Source organism: Leuciscus leuciscus (genome assembly GCF_965113295.1).
Source record: "Leuciscus leuciscus genome assembly, chromosome: 4".
Classification (NCBI taxonomy): domain Eukaryota; kingdom Metazoa; phylum Chordata; class Actinopteri; order Cypriniformes; family Leuciscidae; genus Leuciscus; species Leuciscus leuciscus.
The window spans coordinates 6614737-6633979 of NC_138728.1; the positions used below are offsets into that span (position 1 = coordinate 6614737).

Below are 19243 nucleotides of genomic sequence, written 5' to 3' on the forward strand. Positions count from 1 at the left end.
TAACTCTTTAGATGGCATAAGATTAACTGACCCCCCAAAAAAATAATAATCTCTCAAATGAAGAAAAATGATATCTTTAGCACTGAAATTTCACAACACAAGTAATTAAACAATCCACAAAATCTGTTAGGAAATTCAGATCAGCACATGCTGGGAAAGAAATGACTGGAGCACAGCAGTAAACCTGATGACAACGTCTTCAAAGGAAAGGCCCACATACGGGCGCGAATGAATGGGGAGAAAAAACAAGAGGAAAGCCACATGACAGCGTGAGCCACCTCTGACCGAGTGCAAACAAGTGTACAAACAGCAAGAAGCCCTTAAAAATAAATAAAGATGAGCATCCATCTCTCAGGCATCAGCTCATCCTTCCTTCCCTAGTCCAATATTTTTCTTTTTATCCCTTCGATCTCTTCGTCCTCTGATGCTTTCTTTTCCTTGGGCTATGAAAGAGGAGCAATTGATCACGTATCAACGCACAGGAGCCCACAGACGCACGCACACACACACGCAGAGTGACAATTCGTTCGATTTGTTCATTTTTATTCATCCAAATATGGAAGAGATGAAAACCCTCTGGACATCTAACAGAACCGTCATATTAGGCCTAATGCCACACACAGTTAATGCTGAAGAGCTGTAAAAACACATGGGAATAAATTATCGCCAGGAGGAATGTTAATAAATTATAGTGGGGAACATGTGGATCAAAGTGCAACGTATTCTTGTTATGCAAAAGCGAACTTTGCGCGCATGACAAGTCTTTGATATTCGGAGGAGGGACATTAACGGCACGCTTTTAAATATTTGACCTTAAACACTTCAAACTACTGTAAAAGTCCACACTGCTTTAGTAAAGGACCGTTTGCTTGAAAACACACTCACAGTTTTACACGTTTACAGTAAATCGAACAATAAAGAAGATGTAAAAAAGTGGAGAACACAGGAAAATATTCGGACACTTTTTTTTTTTTTGTCCCCCTCCCCATCACTATTTTTTAACATCACATTCCTGTTTAGGGCAAATTTATTTCTTCCAGTGTATGGCCCCAGGTTCAAAAGAGCAACATATAACAACAGAGAAGTTAGGAAAAAAGTAGGATGAGAGACTCGGATAAAGAGAGAGAAAGAAGTGGTAAAGACCCTGAACAAACTTGTTTGCACCATAGCACTGTTTCCTCAGTAACTTTCAAGAGTGGATCCAGAGCAAAAGAAAAAAATATTCTTCCCCCTCCCGAGTCAGAGGTCCATTGAGGCTACAAGGTTACAATGTTCCTTAAATAAGTGCCAGCCAAATGAGGAGAAAGCTTGGCTTCCATGACCATAAGTACATGCGATTGTCACGCCGATTCAAGTGCAACACAAGAGTCAAGTTCAGAAAAAGAGTTCAAACGTCTGTGTCAGTGAGGCAGAATGCCACTTTTTTTATGTCTGAGGGGTGGCACACGGCACAAAAATGGGTGGAAATATCCTTGGGAATATCCAAATTAGCGTCTCTCGCTCGCTCTATATACACTACGCAGCATCTGTATACGCTCGAGAAAGGGACCCTGAATGAAAGAAGGTGGCGATGGGCGGGGTCTCGGTTCAATCATGAGCTCCTGGGATTGGGCAAGTCGAAAACGATGGGTGCGTTCATAGGCTGGAAGTTCACCGTGCACGCAGAGGCGTTAACAAACGTGGTCGTTCCATCTGTCATCATACCGTAACCTAGCTCACACAAACATAAAGGACAGAGATATTACCATTGCTTGAGTTGAAAAACGTCATGTACGTGATGTAGTGAAAATATGTTTAAAATCGGTTAAAACCGATTTGAATAAAATCAAAAACCAGGATGAAAGTGATAAAAGCTAAATGGCAAGTACAAATAACCATGCAGTGTGTGTGAGGGATGAATACTTTTAAGATTTTAACCACTAAGACATTGCAAACAGCAAAAAATGACACATAACAGTAAATTATGCAAAAATATGGCAGAGCCAAACACAGACATGCAAAGCACAACACCACAAGCTTACACAAATGTATAATGCAATCGCATTGCCCTCTATGAGATTATTTCCTCTATCTGTTATGAATATGAATGTGAACTAGTTCTTGCTATAGTGCTGTCAGAAGGCAAAGCAGCATGGGACAGACTCTGCCTTGCTAACCCCAAAACAGGGCGGATTGACGTGGCAGCATGAACAAGATCACAGGGCTGTGTGGATTTTCATGCATGTGATTCATAGACAGTCGGGAACATCATCATCTGATGTGATTACCTTCATGAATGTGTCCAAATACATGTAGTTTGGGCTGAACTCTCCTCTGGACGGTGTTCAATAGCTCCATACAGCCAACACGTTGCATCTTCCTGGGCACCCAGTCCAAGAAACCTACAAAAAAGGAGTATAATTACTAATATAAGGATCACAAGTCAAAGAAAATCACAGATGACAGAAATATATGATGTTTGTTTAATTTGTTTCAGTTATGCTTTTGGAGTTAAAGCAAATGTCAGACATATCTTGTTACCAAGTTAGGGAAGGGAATCATATCGAACTTAACAACTGTGGTTCTGATTCAACTTAGTGGTTTGGGTTGCTTAAAGGGTTAGTTCACCCAAAAATGAAAATTCTGTCAGTAATTACTCACCCTCATGTTGTTCCAACCCCGTAAGGGCCTCGAGTTATTTCACGTAGTGTTTTAACGCAGCGCGTCTGTGTTATACGCCACACGCATCACCACATGACCAGCGTCGGCCAATAGTTAGCCTACGTGGTGACGTGCAACACAGACGCGCTGCGTTAAAACACTACGTGAAATAACTCGAGGCCCAGAGAGAAGGAAATAAATAGTGGAATAAAGTCGTTATTTTTGTGTTTTTTTGTGCACAAAAAGTATTCTCGTCGCTTTATAAACTTAACATTGAGCCACTGTAGTCACTTGGACTATATTAACGATGTCTTTAATAACTTTTCTGGGCCAGCAAGTTTCAGTCCCTTAGAAGCCTATGGAGGAGTGAGCCAGCTCTCAGATTTAATCAAAAATATCTTAATTTGTGTTCCGAAGATGAACGAAGGTCTTACGGGGTTGGAACAACATGAGGGTGAGTAATTACTGAGAGAATTTTCATTTTTGGGTGAACTAACCCTTTAAGGATGTTTTATTAATTTTGAAGAAGAAATTTGACGTTGTTTGGCATAAAACAACATCTTGCACGTCAGAGGTGCTAATTTAAGAACTCTACCAGGGTAAAGTCTTGACTCACTGAATGTTAATTAGATGATGTGACTGGATGCTCTAGAAAAGTTACACAACTGATTAATATTCATGAGCTAAGCCTTAGTCATAGTAGGATTAGTAAATATTTTTAGATTTTCTTTCACAATTGATTGGTGAAAGTCCAAAAATGTTACACATCCAGAACCCATAACAAAAACAAATATGAAGTTTGGGTCCAGATCCAGCCCAAACCTACACCAAGTATAGAGGGAGTACAATGAATTCTTTACGTTTTTGACTTCAATAAAGGCATTTGACATTCTTATGTCCATCTGTATTGTTTTTATATGCAAACAAAAATTCATTTTTGTGAAGAGACTTAAGCTGCATCTGAAATTTAATACATTCCTACTATGTGAAAAACAGCACGCCAACATAGTATGTCCGAATTATAGTATTCAAAAAACAGTAGTCGAAAAAGTACCCGGATGACCAACACCTTCAGCTGAGACTCTGAAGTACGCATTTGATGGACACTTTAAAAATCAAACAACGCCGCTAGAGTTCTTACGAGATCAAGAAAATATGATCATATAACACCGATTTTATCATCACTGCATTGGTTACCTATAAAGTTCCGTATTAATTATAAGATATTGCTACTGACTTATAAAGCCCTAAACGGCTTAGCTCCAGTCTATTTAACGGATCTTCTATCACCCTATAATCCATCGCGCTCTTTAAGATCACTCAATTCAAGGCTTTTGGTCATACCTAGGATATCCAGAACCACCAAAGGAGGGAGAGCATTTTCACATTTGGCTCCAAAACTCTGGAATAGTCTTCCTGATACTGTTCGTTGCTCAGACTCGCTCTCCCAGTTTAAAACTAGATTAAAGTCGCATCTCTTCAGCCAGGCATTCATATAATCCTACAGTTCAAACTACAATCCGGCCTCTAGCTCATAAATGCCAGAGGAGAACTGGCCCCCGACTGAGCCTGGGTTCTCCCAAGGTTTTTTTTTCTCCATTAGGTCACCTGATGGAGTTTTAGGACACCATTAGGTCACTTGATGGAGTTTTTCGGTTCCTTGCCACTGTTGCCTTTGGCTTGCTCAGTTGGGGATATTTTGGGGATATTTAATTTAATTTGATCAATCAATAAATTCCTCTTGAAACAAACTTTGTTGTATTATTTTAATTTAATACTGTGAAGCTGCTTTGATACAATCTGTATTGTGAAAAGCGCTATACAAATAAACTTGACTTGACTTGACTTGACTTTACTATCCCATGAGGCCACGGGAGAGGATTTGTGAATCGTGGTGAAGCGATGAAACTGGTTGCGAAGTAAGTTTCAAACTATGTAACATCTACTATACGATTTCGGGTGCAGCGTTACTGTATATACGAATTGACTGGATCCAAGGTGATCATTAAAGACTATAAACTTGATTTTACACATGTAGTCTGATGTCTCTACATACATAATGCACAGAATCTTCAGAGACCTCATTTGAGGCTAATGATAAACACCCACATCTGCACGAATGTATAGCGAGACACGTCTTTACCATGAGAATTACACATTGTCACATTCTCAAAGCCCAAAAGCTTAGTGTTTTAAACCGCAGCTGTCATTATGCACAAACTTCCATTCTCCGTACATATGACCGTGTGTGTGAGGGTTTTATTATGTGCGAAGGGATTTGCTGCACTGCGAACAGCGTCTCAGCGTTTGCATGCTTTAGCAGCCTGCTGTAGCAACTCCATCTGCCAAAGCCTCAAAGCAAAAGACTGTGTGTGCGCAAGGATGAAGACAACATAATGGGAAATAACCATCAACGCATGCTTTGTGTGTGTGTGTATTTGTGTGTGATTTAGGTCTTACCCAGAGGAGGGCAGTGTGTGAGAAGAATATCCGTGGAATCTGGGATCTGATTCCACTTCTCCAGCAGAGCTTGTCCTCGTGGTAGATTAAAACCCCAGCCGTAGTACCATGGCTGCCTGAAAACAGAAAGAAAGAAGACAAAAAAAACACAGTTACTTCCAATATCTTCACTTGTGCTTCACTGATCTTTTACCCAGACTGCCCAACCACTGATGAAGGTAAGATGACATTTCCATGTATGGTGAATGTATCTGTGAGATATCTTAGGTTTATGATGGAAAAATCCCCAAATCTCAAATAGCAATCACTTTGAAATGACTGTCACATCTTTTACAAAATGCGATAGAGAAAAATAGTTTAAACAGAAGTGAAAAAGAAAGCAAAACAGGAGACAAATTCAGCTGTGGTGGGAGTTACAGGTATGAGGCCGGATAAGATTATGTCCTCATCTTTTCTTCCCCCCACCTCCCATCACTTCCTGTCATCTCTCTGCTGTTGACTGTCCAAAAAAGCAGGGGCGTGAGGACGATTTGAAAAGCTTGGCTCATGAATATTAATTAGGTGATGTAACGCTTGCCTAGTAGTCCAAAATGATCGAAAAGGCTGGTAAGTGGGCGCTTCACATAGAGGATTACCATTTGTGCATTTGATCAGTCCACTGCCAATGCACTTGATTGGCAGAGGCTTCTCCTTGGTCTTTAAGTCATTTAAATAAAACAAAGAAAACGCTTAAAATTAGGGCTGTCAAAAATAATGTTTTGATTTAGATGAATTCAATGAACTAAATACTTTTAATATAAGTGTATTAATTATTAAACAGCTCATTTAAAATATTAAATTCATTAAAATAATTTAATATTGAATAGTGATGCATATTTTTATGCCTGTATGCATATTATACATATGCATATACACAGGTCACACACACACACACACACACACACACACACACACACACGTATATATATATATATATATACACACACTTAGATTAGGGTTCATTTCTCACTATGAACTAACTATTAACTACGTCTTTTGCCTCAAACTCCTAATTACTAATAGTTAGTAAGGTAATTGTTAAATTTAGGTATTGTGTAGGATAAAGGGATGTAGAATATGGTCATGCAGAATAAGGCATTAATATGTGCTTAATAAGTAATAAACAGCCAATATCCAAGTAATAGGCATTCTCATAAGCAACCAGTTAATAGTTACAATTGGACCCTAAACTAAAGTGTTACCATTTATATTTGTGTATGTGTGAGAGAGAGAGAGAAATGGGGAAAGATCAGAAAGACAGGAAGAGAGAGAGAGAGAGGTAGAGAACAGGTAGAGAGAGACTGTGTGTAAGGACAGAGAGGGGGGTTGATGGTTTTGCCTATGCCCCATCACTTTGATTGCAGATGCACCAAGCTTGAGTGACGGTATAGAAATTAACATGTCACTAACAATCTGTCCCCAGATCCATCTTCCTCTGCTGTGGCGGATTTGCACAGTATGTGAGTATGTTGAAAGACTCTGAGAGTGTGTGCGTGTGTGTGTGTGAGAGAGAGAGTTTACACATGAAGCTTCCCTTGCCTCTACGTGGATTTTGTAATTTATAGAGAGCAGTCACTTGAAACATTTACTTTTATAGCTGGCTGACGCATCAGTGTCCTGCGCTCCAAACAAACACACACACACACACACACACACACACACACACATGCAAACACAGACCCTTTGAGGAGCTATCTAGATCAGCTCTGGGTTCCATCATCTTAAGAAGGTCAAGAGGAAAGAAGGGGCTCATGGGAAAGCAAATGCTATTTTCATTTGATTTCAACTGATTAATATTCAAATCACTTCTATCATCAGAGTCTAAACATTTATGATCAAACATCCGAAGGCACATGGACGCAGTCTGATTAATTCACATCTCTAATCTTAAAACATTTAAAATGGCCTTTGCATATTGATGGTGCTATTTAAATATTCATTTCCATCTTTACACGGACGTCTCAATTACACTGGATCGAGAAAGTACTCATTATTGGTGTCCCAAACAGCTTTTCTAACTAAGTAGAGGGAGATTAATAAACAGAAAGAACATGAGAGAGAGAGAGAAAGAGAGAAAGAGAGAGAGAGAGGGGGTTGCATTTGAACACAGAAAGGGAAAGAGAAAGGGAAACACTTTGAAAACTGCTTTAAAATACAAGCATGATTCAATCATGAAATTCAAAAACTCTGGCTCCGTTTAATGAAGATTATTTCAAGCCAGAAGATCAGACGTACACGTGTATTTCCTTAAAACGTGACACGGCAGAGCCAGTGATGTACTAAACCATCAGGGTATTTATCAGTTATTATCGGATGTTTTTTCATTTGTCAAGGTGAGTAAGAAGCAGAGACAGCTGTTTGCTTTCATGCCTTTACTCCCATGATGCCACACCAACACAAAAGTGAAAAAAATTAAATAAATACTTTGCAAACTAGGTTTTAGGATTTTATAAAGCAAATTTAAGGGGTGTTTTTCCACGCAAAACATCACCACAATGCTAAGGTGTTGCTGTTTGGTTGCTATAAGGTGTTCTTAGTGCTGATAGTGTATGTCGATAGGTTGTTGCCAAGTCAAAAGGGGCTTTTGCACCGGGTAGATACAGGAACTCGGTTATAGGAACTAGCCACCAGGGCAGTCCACTACACCGAGAGCTACATTTTCCCCTAGGGCCATTTTCCTGGTTGCATTCGCACCGGCAGTAGTAACTCTGAAGTGACGTAAGCCGACCGCGAGCGTCAGCAACTGGAGGATGGAGGACGGCGTGATTGGTTGAGAAGTGCCCGGGTGTCGATCCATCTATCGCTGTTTTCCATGTTTGTGGAGTAAATATATGTAAACTGTTAAAAAAAAAAAAGGCGGGTGACGGTGTTTCTTACGGCATGGGTTTGGCCAATCAACATACACGTATTTCACTGGTAGTTCCTGTTACTGTTCCCCCAAAAGGCATTCCTATAACTAAAATCGATCCCAGTTCCTGCAGTGTGAACACTCCAAAAAAACGGGTATTTTCAGCATTGGGACTATGAAAACGTTTCTCTGGTGAGAAAGCCCGTCGTAGATTAATCACTCACCAATCAGAACTAATCAAATAGTTGGACTAGAACTGCCATGTTGTTAATATCTTTTTAAAGTAAGTCTATTTAAAGTAAGAGAAAGGTCTGGGTCAAATCAGTAAGTGTGTCTGGATGCAAAACCTCTCTTGGCCAAATGACATTATGGCAGTTTTGCCATAAATCTTTAAACGCAAGGCTGGGGGGAAAAGGCTGTTAGGCCTTTTTGGCTGGTAGTAAGGTGACGCACTTTGAGTGGAAAGTAAAATGGGTATGAAAATTGGGGAGAAATAAATGGAGAATGCGAAGCAGAAAATATGAAGTGTCATTCACAGGTCAGTAAAGTTGGTCCTAACAGCCCTTTTTATATCAAGCGCATACACAAGCGCTCTATTCCAAAACCTTTCTGACTGGAGCCTACAAGGCAGCTGCCTTCTAAGGGTACATTTACACATCAACAACGTACTAAAAACAGAAATGTTCTTCCTTTGTGTTTTTCACAAAAAGACGACAACGTTGTCAAAATGATCCCGGTTCACGTGGATCCGCAAAAACGACAAAAAATGCTGTATTCTGATGCCAGGCCAGTAGATGGCGATGTCACTTTGTAAAGAAACACCTATAGACTGAACAACATGTAATATGCATGTGCAAGACGTCACTGTTTTCACACATTTGAATGTTTGTAGTTTAAAGGGCACTTATTATGCAAAATTCACTTTTACATGGTGTTTGAACATAAATGTGTGTTGGCAGTGTGTGTACACAACCACCCTATAATGATAAAAATCCACACAGTGCTTTTTTAAAAATCCCCATAAATCATAAGCACTGTCTCAGAACAAGCCGTTCTCAGATTCGGGGCAATGTGACGTCACTTTGCACAGGCCCCGCCCACGACTGTTGATTGACACTGCAGTTTGAGCATAGACCCGCCCTGAGTGAGCTGGACACAGTCCGCCATTGTTTCGACGCTGGAGCAACTGTAGACAAGAATGTCTCCTAATCGATTGCGGTGTTTTGTTGTTGGATGTAAGAATGAATATAGCAGTCTTCATTTACTCTTGTTACTCGAGGATGGATCAGTACCAACTGTTCGTGATCAAGCTTACAGTCTCCGGAGCGACTGGCCACGGCAGAAATGAAAGTGAGAGCGCGCACTTTATGACAGCTCATCGAGTCGTTGTACGGATATAAAGTTTACCAGTTTATTAAGCACCCTCTGAGAAGGTGTGTATATATTTGTTTACTGTTGGTCGGTTGTAACAAGTGTTTTGTGTACTTCGCTGTGTATGTTGATGATAATGAAAGGGAGAGAGAGAGAGTTTATGGATAAGACTTTAATGCGCACTGTGTTTCTATCTCCATACAGCATATATTCTCTGGCTCTGTGGGTATTATTGTCCGACTCCGGGTCGAAATGAACACCACTACTGCGAGTTTCTGTTTTGATATTATCAGATGAGATTGTCTCTGTTGGCTTTGGCTCTGAGCGCGAGCTTGTAAGGCTCCGCCCTTTGGGCGGCAGCAGCAGCTCATTTGCATTTAAAGGGATACACACTAAAACAGCGCGTTTTTCTGAGCCCCAAAAAATGACAATTTAAACATGCTGTAAAAAATTATCTGTTGGGTATTTTTACCTAAAACTTCACAGACACACTCTGGGGACATCAGAGACTTATTTTACATCTTGTGAAAAGGGGCATAATAGGTGCCCTTAAAATGGAGATGATAGCAGTATCGTTTTCAGAAACGTGCATTCTGCAACCAATTATCCAAAAATTGCATTTTCAGGCCCCCAATACACTGCTTTCGTGTAAATGAACATTCAAAACATAAAAAGTTTTCCGTTTTTTTGTTGAAAATGCCGTTTTGTAAACGGCCCATCCTGGTGTAAAAGTGACATCCTGACTATCACGGTGGAACCTCATAAGTGAACGCTTTGAAACACTCTCCTGTGTTCTCACACTTTCTGAATAATGAATTTTCACTTTTCCAGTCTTTTTGAAAATATTTTTAGAGCTTTCTTTTAGCTAAAGAAATACAACTAAAGTAAAAAAATATACCACAGAACTTTTCTAGGATGGTGAGAACTCTGTTTCTCCATAAGCATCAACTCAGCAAGCTGTACAAAGAGCACTTTGCATGGGAGTTTAAAGCTTCATTCACTTAGCTTGTAGCAATGCATTCTGGGATTGTCCTATGCACAAAGAATACACATGATTCTGCCTTAGTATTTGGCTAAAATGAGGTATATCTTAGGAAGCGGTTTAATTAAGTTGCCTACTTTGTGAAACAAACTTCAAGATGAAAGCGCTCCTACAGTATGTACCTCTATAGGCAGCTCACTAGATTTTGGAACATAGCAATGCATAACTAGACATGTGTGCACATATACGCAGACACATACAAGCTATCTGCAAATGAGGAGAGCTTCTGTTCAACATCCTCACCTGTGGCTGCTGTAATTACAGATGCTGGTGGTTGCCTGATGCTAATTACAGAAGAGATGTACACATTCTCTGTGTGTGTTTAAGATACTGTATGTGCATGGCACAGAAGCAGGTATGAAAGTGAATAATTAGTAATGCGATGTTTCTGACAATGACCCAATTGTGTGTACGAAGGAGAAGAGGTTAGGAATCTACAGGGATAAGCTGTTACATCTCTGAAGAGTTAAGAGGCAATATCAGACAGCCTCTTGACAGTGCACACACACACACACATACACATACACACACACACACACACACACACATACATAACCTCATTAAGAGAGCGCGTTTCAATTAATAGCTTGCAGGTCACAGCAGTCCACTGAGATATACTAGCACATAAGAAGTGCTGTTATGTGCTCACTTACACACGTGCACTATGAATGAACAATAATAAAACTTTTCATGACATGCTATTCCCGAAATGCCTTATCGAACAAGAAATGAAATAAAAATAAAAAAGTGAAATAAAAACAAACAAACATTAATCTATAATATCTCAAATGATTTTCTCAATGAAATCAAAAAATGAAGAAATATAAATTCACGCACACAAGAAAAACTATGTAGGTCGGGACTTGATTTTATCGATTGGTTGTTAAATAAAAAAAAAAAATAAAAAAATAAAAATAATACGGATGAATGTGTTTTTATTTTATTTTATCATAGAGAATAAAAAAATTAAGAAACATAAATCCACACATATAAGAAAAACAATGTAGGTCGGCAATTGAAAATAAAATTAAATAAGTAATTAAAATTAAATAAATAATAATAATAATAATAATAAAATTTGTCAATAAGATAAGTCACATGCAACATAAAATAAGCTGTGAATTTTCCATTTCATGTCGACTTTAAAAATTCAACAAGAGGGTTTAACTGAAAAGCTAAAGCTTAGCATGCCGTGGAAGCGTACACATATCCAAAAAAAAAACCTATACAAAAAAAAAATCTGAACTAACTAGTTGACCTCACAAATCAACTAAAGTAGTTGATCACTCTGACCCATCCCTAAGTTTTGAGCCAGTGTTGTATATTTAGTACAGTGTGCTGTGTTGTGTAGTTGTATTTCAGCCAGTGTTGTATATTTAGTACAGTGTGATGTGTTGTGTAGTTGTATTTCAGGCAGTGTTGTATATTTAGTACAGTGTGATGTGTTGTGTAGTTGTATTGCAGGCAGTGTTGTATATTTAGTACAGTGTGATGTGTTGTGTAGTTGTATTGCAGGCAGTGTTGTATATTTAGTACAGTGTGCTGTGTTGTGTAGTTGTATTGCAGGCAGTGTTGTATATTTAGTACAGTGTGATGTGTTGTGTAGTTGTATTTCAGCCAGTGTTGTATATTTAGTACAGTGTGATGTGTTGTGTAGTTGTATTTCAGCCAGTGTTGTATATTTAGTACAGTGTGCTGTGTTGTGTAGTTGTATTTCAGGCAGTGTTGTATATTTAGTACAGTGTGCTGTGTTGTGTAGTTGTATTTCAGCCAGTGTTGTATATTTAGTACAGTGTGCTGTGTTGTGTAGTTGTATTTCAGCCAGTGTTGTATATTTAGAACAGTGTCGCTGCATTTTTCAGGCCGTGTTGTATATTTAGCACAATGTGCTGTGTTGTTTTGTTCTGAACTACAGGGCCGGCTGGACTTTGATGTTTAATCTGAGAGAAGCAAGCGGTCCATTCACGCGGGGCTCCAGTCCGAGCGGCACAGCAGGAGAGACACACACTCCACAGAACGACAGAAAGGGAGAAAAACCCTGGAAGGCAGAGTATATCAGTCTCTGACAATAAAGGGATTAGCCCAGGCTTGAGCTGATATGAGTGTGTATCTGTTTATGTTTCTGTCAGACATAGCTGCACACATGCTCTGCACAACTTCACTGTTTGCCTGATTCCCCCACTCGGTCTCTGGGTTAACATGTGATAAATATGAGACATTTGGTCCCCAGCATGACTAATGCAACACTCAGCATGCAAAAGTGAAACCAGGACTGCTGGCCATGACATATACACACATTCACAAACACACACACACACACACACACACACACACACACACACACACACACACACACACACACACACACACAGTTTCGATTCAGTACCTGATAATGTTGAATTTATAAAATAAAATAAAATAATAAAATAAATGTAAATTAAAATAAATTAAAATTAAAATTAAAATTAAATTAAAATAAAATATATAGGTGGTGGAGAAATTGGAAATTCAAACTCAAATCATTCGAATGAACACCACAGCTCAATGTGAGCATGTGTGTTAACCACTAGGCCACGGTTTCCACCAACAATTAAGCACTAATGATAGTCTTAAGTATAAATTGAGGGGTGGATAATGAATTTGGACCCTGGGAGAATGTTTCTGGTCCATTGCATCCGATCCGGACAGTCCGAGAACCAGCAGTAACAAACCCATCTGTGCAATGAGACATCTGCCCACACAGCTCGACACCTCTCTCAAACTTACACACACACACACACACACACACACACACACACACACACACACACACACACACACACACACACACACACACACACACACACACACACACACACACACACACACACACACACACACACACACACACACACACACACACACACACACACACTCGCACTGGCCTGGGCACACGGCAGACTTCAGAACAGCTGTGTGGACTCACACTCATCAACAGGAACATTCACAGCACTGATTAACATAACGAGCCAAGAGCAGGGACACACACAGAAGTGTTTGATAGCCGATGCAGTGCTTTAAAGGAATGGATTGAGCATGAAAATGAAAATTCTTCCATCATTTACTCACCCCTCATGTTGTTCCAAACCCGTATGACTTTCTTACAGTATGTGGAATATAAAAGGAGAATCTCATCAGCACATTAGCATATTCAGATTTGTCGCATGACATGTACAGTACATGCCAAATTTGAATATGCTCGAAATCCTTTTTTTTTTGTCCCACGGAAGAAAGTAAGTCGTACAGTTTTGATTGATATGGATGTGAGTAAATGATGGGCAGACTTTTCCTTTGAAGTCTGCCCATATTTCTTAAAAGCAGTTCTTAAACGTCCGTGGTTGCATGAATAAGGACCTCTGCGTCTGCAAAGCTACATTCGGCATTCCTTTTGAAAAATCAGGCTTAATAAATGCTTACTGAAAGAAAAAAAATCCTCAATGGACAACATCTGCAGAGAAGCTCTCATCTTGCAATGGTGTGTATGTGTGTCCGCATAGAAGACGAAGATGCTCAATTGCAAGAAATACCCAATTATACTTCTCATTTATATTATAAAAGACAAGTAAACTTAAACTTTCCAAAAGAATCCCCATGGCCCTTCACAAAGAAGAGTAGAATAGGAATGAGAGACACACACACACAAAAAAAAAGAGATGTAGAGTAGAGTAGAAGAGATGACAAAATTAATCGAGAGAAAGAAAAGCAGTCTTCATAGAGTTCTTGCAATAATACACACAAAAACAAAAGCTCACACTGTCTTGGTTTTGTCGGCTTAAGCAGCCTAAGTTTTTTTTGCATTGTTGTTTTTATTACAACTACTCAGCACACAGTCTGAAATATACCTGTACAAACACTACTGGAATTTTTAGCTAATCTAATCTTGGCTGATCTTAAAATACTCTGCTGCAACTGACCAATCAGAATCAAGCATTCCAGAGAGCCCACCACAGTCAAATATTTGTGCATAATCACTGCTAAACTGTACAACTGACCATATTCCTCCAACAAAGCTAGGCCAGTTTCATGTTTCTGGTATCACTCTGTGCGTCTGTGGTCAATATCTGCATACATAATTTAACCATAATTTGGCAAGTAGCTGTGTAATAAGTGGGATAATGTGTAATTCAGCCAATCATTACAGCAAAATAAAGCCAAAATAAATAAATAGGTAAATAATTTGAAGACTTTAAGACCCTCTAGTGGGCCCCGGGCCCCTGGGTTAAAACTACTGATTTAGGGTGATGCGTGGTTAGGTGGGTATTAGGGTCATACCCATGCTGATCACCATTTTGTAACAATTTTATAACTCTACTACAGTACATATACAATTGCTATACTGTATGAGTGCTATTACATTGCCATCAACATTTTTGCTCCAATTATAAGAGGGTATTAATTAATAAGTGGGTTTTGTTCGTTCTAAATGCTGTGGAATTATCATCAAAATTAGAGGTCATATTTAACATGTAACGGATGCATAGACATTAGCTTGAAAATAACCTAGAATATTTCTTTAATAATGATTTTTAAATCACAACCTTTTTATAAAGCATTGTAAACATCTTTACTGAATCTTTTGATAAAACTAAAGACATACTGAACAGTATCCTTGAGCAAATCTGAATGTTTGCGCAATTGGCCTTTAAACTACAAAGCACACAGCGTCTGGAGATACTTCACTGAGCGATTACTTCTGTTTCTTGCATCGGGTCCCTTGGCTTTGTCTCTCGTCCTTCTTCCGGGAGGATTTTAGGAGCGCTGAGAGATATGTGTGACTCAAACACACACACGTGCATGCAGCGCTAATGAGCTCCCTCTGGAAGCCCTCAAACACGCTGTCATACGTTAGAATTGCGTTGGCAATACGTTAGGTTGTGTGTTAGCAGTTTGTATATGGTGTCGGAACGGTGGAGAGGACGAAGGGAGAGGAGAGAGCGGGATAGAAATGGAGAGAGTTTAAAAAAAGGATGAATGAGTTGATAGGGGAAATATCAAGGCTGTTTGTGTGTGTTTGTTTGAGTGAGAGAGATGAGCCGTCGCCAGGCCCCTCTAGTCTGAACTGTGAGGAGCAGGTGCAGGACAGCAGCATCAGTGTGTGTGTGTGTGTGTGTGTGTGTGTGTGTGTGTGTGTGTGTGTGTGTGTGTGTGTGTGTGTGTGTGTGTGTGTGTGTGTGTGTGTGTGTGTGTGCGTGTGAGATGAGGCTGTCATATGGATTGGCATGGAGCGATGCAAAGCTATAGCCTACTGGACAATGAACACACACACACACATACTGTAAACACACATGCAAGGTGAGCCTGTCAGGTCAAAGAAACTTGCTCCTGCTGTGTTAAAGCGCTTTGTGTTGGCTTACCAGCAAAGCCTTCAGCGTTTACACACCGATACACTTTCAGCTTGCTTCAACTTGCCCATCTGAGACTTTGTGAGAGATTTTAGCTCCACGAGGAGCCATTTAAATATTGTTTCAATGAAAATGCAATGCATTTTTTAAAAGCAGAGGCTATTTACACTGACTCCGCCCACTGACGTCTGGTTGGGCCAGACAATCTTACCGAAGACACTGGATTGTCAACAGTAACAATAGTGTAGGGGTAAGGCGCATTGGCAGAACGTTGTTTTTTTTTGTTTTTTTTGGGCCAAACTCGCTCTACTACCTTTTCCCATCACATATCAGATCAGAAAGGCATTTATTTTCAATAAAAATGAAGAAAATATTCGAAAAGTGGAAGTAAAGTGTCTAACACGTGTTAATAATGAAATGTTTATCGGTTACAGGGTTAGGCGTAGGTATAGGAAGGGCTTTATTGTCCCAATAAGGCGGAGTCCATTTAATAAGTTTAATAAATAGAATTATTCACACTATGTTATTATTGCATATACCGTTTAATGTACAGCAACATTGAAGTCCAACTAGTATCTGCCACCATTTATAACTATAAATAGCATAACTTATTGCAAAGAAAATACTGCTATTTTTTACATACCATCTATCGCTACAATCTAGTGTAAATAGCCAGTCTTTTTTAAATGTTATTTACAAAAAAAATGGTCACCTAATATAAGGTGTCTTTAACTATGTACATTTAAATTCATCATTTGATACAATGCACTTATTGTGTACATACATACATGTTTTTACATTGTACTTATAAAAAAAAAAAATACCTGTATATAATTACATCCATAATTATACTGTTAACCCTTCCCTTACCCCTTAACCCACCCTTAAACCTGCCCATACCACCAAACCTGTCCCTAAACGTACCCGTATCCCTCCTCAATAGCAGAGAAAGTGATTTGCAATACAATATGAACACAATAAGTACATTACACTTCTTTTTGATGTAACTACATAGTAGTTAAAGACACCTAATATAAAGTATGACCAAAAATATAATACAATTCCAATGCTTTTTTTTATTTATTTTTTATGGGGATCATAAAAATGGTTAATACAGCTGTGATGCAGTTTTCAAAGTTTTGTAGGTACCCCTCATACCCCAGATGATCATATTTGTGTGAATGTGCATCTGTGTAAGGGAATAACACTTCTCCATCTCTTATTGCTGGCAGAAACACTCGCAAAGTTTTGCCACATGGTACCACATTTTCCTTCCTCCACAGCTGTGCGAAGGAAATAAATAGCCAATACAGAATAGAGAGCAAAAAGGTGTAATGAACAGGAAAGGGAGTTAAAATGTAGAAAGTGAGGTAGAGTATACAGAGGAAACGCAGAAGTGGTTGTCTGGGATTGTGGCGGTGTTTCTAAAAATCAGCATCTAATTCCGCCTGTGAAACTGCTGGACATTTTTTTTCCTCCCTCTTCCCTCTCTTTCCCACAGAGTGATAGTTGCCTTAGCAACCGTGGCAAATCTTCCTTTTCTCAAACAGATGTCCCATTTAGTTGGAAATTAGAATGTGTAAAAACCCAGGAGACTCAAATTATTTCCAAGTTCTCCGGGAGGAGGGAGACGGGGAAGAAAAGAGGAGCGCAGAAAAGAAAGGAGTGGTGAGGGATGGAGAGAAAAAGAGGAAAAGGGAGGGAGAGGGTTACATATCCTCCTCCTCAGGAAGTGTGAAAGTGTGTTGATTAGCCATCGCTGTGGGGCAGCTAATTCTGACGCCCGACCAACACGGAAGACGGAAAAAGACACAAGAAAGGGAGGACAAGATGAATACAGGATGAGTATGAACCATTGTATGGTCCCGTCTTTCGCTTAATACGGTGTATAATTTATTCTCCGAATCATTTTTTTTCAATTTACTTCTGATACGACTGATAAAGCGGGTGAAGTCATGGAGAAGGACGGAGATAAAGTGTAGCATCTCGCCTGTTTTGCAGGTAAACAGATTCAGCGTTTATGAGAATGTAAAGAAATTCCCCAGAGCCGTGCGTGCTCACATATGTGCGAAGACACAAGCCCGGTGTGAGCGAGGAGTTTTCGCCTTGGAGACCAATTTACAGGTAACATCCAGCCAAGACATGAAGCCCCACATTCTGCTTTTAATAAAAAAAAAGCTTTCCTTTCTATCGCTTTCCCAGACAGAATGATTGACACATAGATAACAGGCTGAAAAGACTGGCGCGTTGGAATATCTGGCCCTTGATTCGTGTCAACGTTCCCCATGCAATGCTTTCAAGTAAACTACAGCTTACCTATTGGAGCAATGCCATTTTTTTATATTTTGCTTTTTCTTTTTTTTTTTAAAGGGTAAATCGCTGACATTTCAAAGCACTGTCAATGATTATGCACATGATTTGGTGGTATCACGGTCATAAATTGCCCTAGATATTAAAAAAAAAAAAAAAATATATATATATTGTTTAACTGTGATCTATATACATATCAATATATTATAATATTGTTATAGCCATAATATATTACGATATTTTATTCTAGGGCCATTTAGTTACAGGTTTTGACCCTTTCAATTTATTACTTCATATGAATTATTTGACAAAAACCCCCCCCCAAAAAAACAAATAGACAACAAACAGATTTATAGTGTAAAAAAAAAAAGAAAAAAAAAAAGAGTCATCCAGGGAAAATATTGCTTATAAATTATAAATTAATTAATGAATTAATACATTTCTGACACTGACCGAATACTATTATGTTAGTGACCATTTAGTTAATAAATTCAATTGAATTACTTGCACAACAAATGTACAACAAACTGGGCATTACGTGTAAGAATAAAATATTACATAATGAATGTAATAAATAGAAGTAAAAAAAAAAAAATCCCTTCCAGTGGAAAATTCCGCTTCCTTAAAAGAACAATAAAAAAATAAAAAAATCCCCAGATAAACAATTTCTTAATCCTACCAGTACCATTCAATTTCCAATTCTGCTCTTTTTCTTTCCGAAGCTGAAATATATTTGATCTTTTTCCTACTCTTTCACTATTACTACTGTCACACTTCCCGCTTTCTTGCTATCTGGCAGCCTCACAAAAGCCTATAACGCCCAAGTTTGGAAGTTGAAGCACGAGACATGAGCCATGTGAAAAGGCCTTTAAGAAGAAAACTAAAATAATCCAAAGCAGATGGAAACAGACAAGGTCGAACAACTTCTCTGAGTTAAGAGCGGCTAACTCAAGTGTGTGAGCGTGCGTGAGGGGGTCTACATGACAGGACTGGGCCGTTCAGACACCCCCTCTCTCCCTCAGGCATCTCAGATGTTAATTGAGGAGGTCCTCCAGTGGCCAGCCCTACATAGCCGAAGCGGTGAGCTCTTTTCCCCGTAGGGAGACACGACTGATACTGTACTAATCTCTCCTCTCTTCTCAAATCATTCTC

At 39.1% G+C, this 19243-nt stretch overlaps 1 protein-coding gene across 1 annotated transcript in view; it reads right to left on the bottom strand.

Annotated features, from left to right (window-relative positions):
- Nucleotides 1–516: 516 nt before the first annotated feature.
- The window catches only part of mpped1 (metallophosphoesterase domain containing 1), a 36263-nt gene continuing 17536 nt past the window's right edge, over nt 517–19243 (bottom strand). The window contains exons 5-7 of the mRNA XM_082167100.1: nt 5101–5216; nt 2268–2381; nt 517–1710 (exon numbers count right to left, since the gene is read on the bottom strand). Of these exons, the coding sequence (XP_082023226.1) occupies nt 1592–1710; nt 2268–2381; nt 5101–5216 (349 nt within the window). The 3' untranslated portion in view covers nt 517–1591. The remainder of the gene's footprint in view (nt 1711–2267; nt 2382–5100; nt 5217–19243) is intronic.